Source organism: Pteropus vampyrus, unplaced genomic scaffold (assembly GCF_000151845.1).
Source record: "Pteropus vampyrus isolate Shadow unplaced genomic scaffold, Pvam_2.0 Scaffold7, whole genome shotgun sequence".
Classification (NCBI taxonomy): Eukaryota; Metazoa; Chordata; class Mammalia; order Chiroptera; family Pteropodidae; genus Pteropus; species Pteropus vampyrus.
Genome location: NW_011888788.1, coordinates 7109420 through 7113706, shown reverse-complemented (window position 1 = coordinate 7113706; position 4287 = coordinate 7109420). Strand labels below are relative to the sequence as shown.

General features: G+C 41.6%; 1 protein-coding gene across 4 annotated transcripts in view; it reads right to left on the bottom strand.

Moving 5' to 3' along the window:
* Positions 1-227: 227 nt before the first annotated feature.
* The window catches only part of SLX4IP (SLX4 interacting protein), a 189559-nt gene continuing 185499 nt past the window's right edge, over positions 228-4287 (bottom strand). For all 4 annotated transcript variants that reach the window (XM_023537415.1, XM_023537412.1, XM_011370243.2 and 1 more), the window contains one exon: positions 228-2683. In XM_023537415.1, coding sequence (XP_023393183.1) covers positions 1963-2683 — 721 coding nt within the window. In that variant the 3' untranslated portion in view covers positions 228-1962. The remainder of the gene's footprint in view (positions 2684-4287) is intronic.

The window sequence follows — 4287 nt, the reverse complement described above, 5'->3', positions numbered from 1 at the left end:
TTTATTCTAGCCTGGGAGCTTATTATTTACTCTTTATTGTTTATTTATTCTTCTGGGGAGCTTTTTGTTTCTCAGCTTATATTATTTGTGCCTCCTCTGTTTAAACTGTTCCAATAATTGTTTTTGTTTAAGAATTCAGTGGCACACTGTGGTCCTGTCTTCATGAAGAGCACATCTAAAACATGGATCACTGAGGAGCCCACGATGAGCCATGGAACTCGATGTCATACCATTTCCTTAGGTTTCTATTCTGTACAGTCCACCCATACTGGATGAAAAGGATCTGCTCCACTGCGTTTTGCATTCTGTTGGGCTCCCTCTTATCCTGTAGAATCCTTTGACTGGAATCAGCTGGGAGCAAGAAAAAAGCTGGGAGGGAAGAGGAAAAGATACCAGTGAGCAGCGCCATGTTCCTGTTAAGGGTGGTCAGGCTGGGACCACAAGGGTCAGGTTTCCAGGCAAGGTTTGGATCATCAAAGGAAAAGCATCTATATCCATGGCCAGGTGTGGTGACCAAGACTGAATTTCATGACCTAAAATGATGCCACGAAATATGGTTGCTTCTTAAGGAGTCTTACCCTACAACACAAATGGGGAGAGAAGACACGGGGAAAGACAGAATGAGCTGGGACAAACCACTAATTAGTCTTAAGCATAAACTTACACTGTTTCCATATTCTGTTATTTCGTTGGGCTTTTCCTGGATTATTTTTTCTGCTAACTCCAACACTTTTGGGAATATATTTGATTTTCCTTGTTACTAGGGAGGCGCTACTTCAAAGGACCACCCAGTGTTGAGCAGAAAAAAAGATATATTTGATCGGCTGCCTTTGAAGATGGTTTCTTCCTTATTTTAGAATGAAACTGAGTTAAGAAAGTCCTCAGTAGGTGTCTATCCAAAATAAGTCATTGTGATGATTCACTACATAACATTTCAGCAAGCCCACTAGAGACATTAGTGGGTGATATTGTAAAACTAGGCTCCTGTTTTGAAACTTTAACTGCCTGTGAAGACTTCCAAATGGGAAACTGGAAACTCCAGCCACTGAGCTCCCCTTGGGTTCTGGTCAGTCTTGAACCTAACCAAAATCTTAAAGGTGAGGACAGGGACAGGAACTACAAACAAGAACAAGCGTCTCCCATGTCTTCCCCTAATGCTGGCCCAAACTATATGCAAACGTCCTGCAATTCATAGGGTAAGTAACAGTTCACTGGGTGCTATGGCTGTCACCCTTAAGAACCTGAGAACAGAGTGACTCATACACTAAACCCAGGTGCTTTACAAGTTTGAGGGAGCAGAAAGATGCACGTGTCCACATGAGGGCCCAAGCTGATGAACTGGAGGCCACGGGTAGCCAGGCCGGAGGAAATAAACACCAAGGAGTCTCCAATTAGATGGTAGTTCTTGAACTTGAGCATGTTTTAGAATCACCCAGTTTCTCATTCAGTAGATCTGGTGTGAGGCCCAAGATAGGCATTTTTAACACATTTTCAAACAATGATGTCGGTGTAGGACTAGATGCTGAGAACCGCTGGCCTGTTCCTTTACTGCTGGCCTCGTCAGACTGAGGGGCGGGATAAATCATACCCCTAGAACTGAACTGTGGCGCTGTCTTTGTGTTGCCCAACGCATGGTCTGTACAAGGAGGCACATGGTCGGTTTCTTCTTATAGTTCTTCATGAACGGTGCTATCCCTGATAATGTGAATGGATGTTTATCATTAAAACAATTTTCTGAAGACAATTATAAAGTATGATGAGAAAGTAGCAATGTTGTTAGGATAAGCATATAGGCTCCTGGAGTTGACCGCTTTGAAAGCTAACCCTAACACGGATATATATTTTCTATTTAAAATAATCATTCTAATTCCTTTGAAATCACAGCATCTATACACACTTCTCATTTTTCACAGGTTTGGCCACTATATACTCAACCACAACTTTGCAATCCTCTTTAGTAAGTTAGTGGCCTCTTTCGTACTTCTTCCTTTTCTTGGTTGGGCTGCCCTGAATTGGAGCTAATCTTTCAGTGTTTGTGGCTGAGCCGGTTTGCTCTGCCTGCCCTGGCTTATTTTTCATAAGATGTCTGGAGGAGAGTTTTTCCAAAACATGCAACTCTTCATTAGACACAGTTTTTGCCAAATCTTGTTTCAAAAGTAACCCCGGATCTGACAGCTCTAAAGTTGGTAAAACCCTGACAGCTTTGCTTTTTTCTACTAATATTTCTCTCGGGACTAATCGATCAATTCCAAGAGGCACTCTCTTGTGGTGGTCGAAGTCTTCCACAGAGCCGCAGTTCCTGCGCTTCTGCTGTGTTCTGGCCCCTCGTGGACTTTGTTTTGGACCTGGTGATGCTGACTCACAGCTCCAGACAGGGCTCCTGCTTAGAAGCCCTGTGTCTAACCACTCCCCAGGATGAGGTTTTTGCTGGCTGCTAGTGTCTTCTGGCTGGGTCTGATGAACATTTTCCAGCTTTTGAACAGTTAGCCCCCAGTGGCTCCCAGCTGCCTTTATGTAATCCTTTGCTTGTCCCATGGACTCTGACGGGGGACTGGATGAAGCCTGAGTACCACCCCTTCTCACTGCATTCTCTGCAATCACTGAGTCACTACATGTTCTCACAATGTTTCTGCTGCTATGTGATTTGCTCAAGATGCTGCTTTTTGTTTCAGCTCTTTTCACACTAAAACAAACAAAAAAAAGATTTTTTTTTTTGTTACGTTAAGCTGTAATGGCATAGTTTCCTCCAAATTCCCCTTACCACATTTCCTACACCTGAAAAAAGAAGGCGCACGCTACTCTCCCTTTTCCCTATTTTCCTGGCAAATCTAGAAAAATCCACAATCGTATGTGGATTTTTAAATGCAGACTGGATCAAGCAATAGCCTTCATGTTTCCCAATACATTAGGACACACCAAGATATACTGTTTATTGATCACTGGGTTATCAATGGAGTTTAGAATTCATATTTTATCTTAGGCAGACATTTATTTCAGATGTTAAGAGTCAGTATTGTCTACATTTGATATATTGATTTCCCCCCCGCCCCCAGAAGTACCTGCTCGAATACATCCAAAGCAGAGGCTGTGTTTACGTTTCTATGTGTGTATGTGTACAAGAACATGCTTGTACATGCATACACACACACACACACACACACACACACACACACACACACACATACACACGATTTTCATTTGTAAGTAAAGTATCTTCCAGAATTTCTCTCAGGCCATTTCAAGGTATTACTCAAATATAAACACCATTTAGCTGATGTCAGGCTTGTTCATTACCATAAGAATTGGGATTCAGTTAATATAACTTAAAATGTTCTGGAAGAAATTCCAGAGAGTATGAAAGAAAAAATTCCAGAGAGTAAGGAAAGAAAGAATCATGGCAAACACAAGAGAGTGTGTATGTACACACACACACATGCACGCATGCGTGCGTGCACGCATGTGCACATCTTTTTTACAGCACATACAACAGTCAATGCAAACTTCACTCTGATGGTAAAATTCACATTGAAGGGCAGGATAAAATCTACACCGAGAAAATTTAGAGACTAGAGACTTTGAGTTCAACATATATTTTCAGGCTTGAGAATGGCAAGACATTTCTTAAACCACCAAACTCAAAACGAATGAAGCTGAAATATTTAGTCTGGAAAGAAATATATATATATTCACATTTTCACCGTTGCTATCAGGGGCACAAGGATTATCGTAATTATGTTAGGGTCGAAACAAGTATCTTAGGAAAGAAATGTATTTTTTTTAGATCTGTCTAGTCACTTTGAAAGTTGTATGAAACATACCACTGACAGGTGCTTTTCATCTTCAAAGCGCTTGTAATTAATTACTCTTTGCAACACACCTGTGAAGCAAGGGCTTGATTTCTGTTGTCCAGAAAGCAAGAGAACAGTCAAGAAGGTGGAAGAGCAAGTGTGTGACTTAGGGCAGGCTCAGTGCCAGAGGGGGCTTTGTGATTAAATCCCGTGCGTTCTTGCTGAATTCTAGACTTCACATGATGTAGCCACATATATAGACAGAACTGAGAAAAAGGAAACACATTGGACCTACATTTCTTTGAAAGCATTTCTCTTGAGCTTTGCACTGGGAGGAAGTGGACTCTCCGCACACTCAGCAAAATAATCAGACGCTCCATGGAGAGGTCTTTCTGTCTCCTCCAAAAGATAACAAAGATTCAACAAGAAATCTATTAGCTGAACATGAGAAAAAACAGTTATACTCTAGATGCCCCAGTGAACACATTAATTTTTGTGA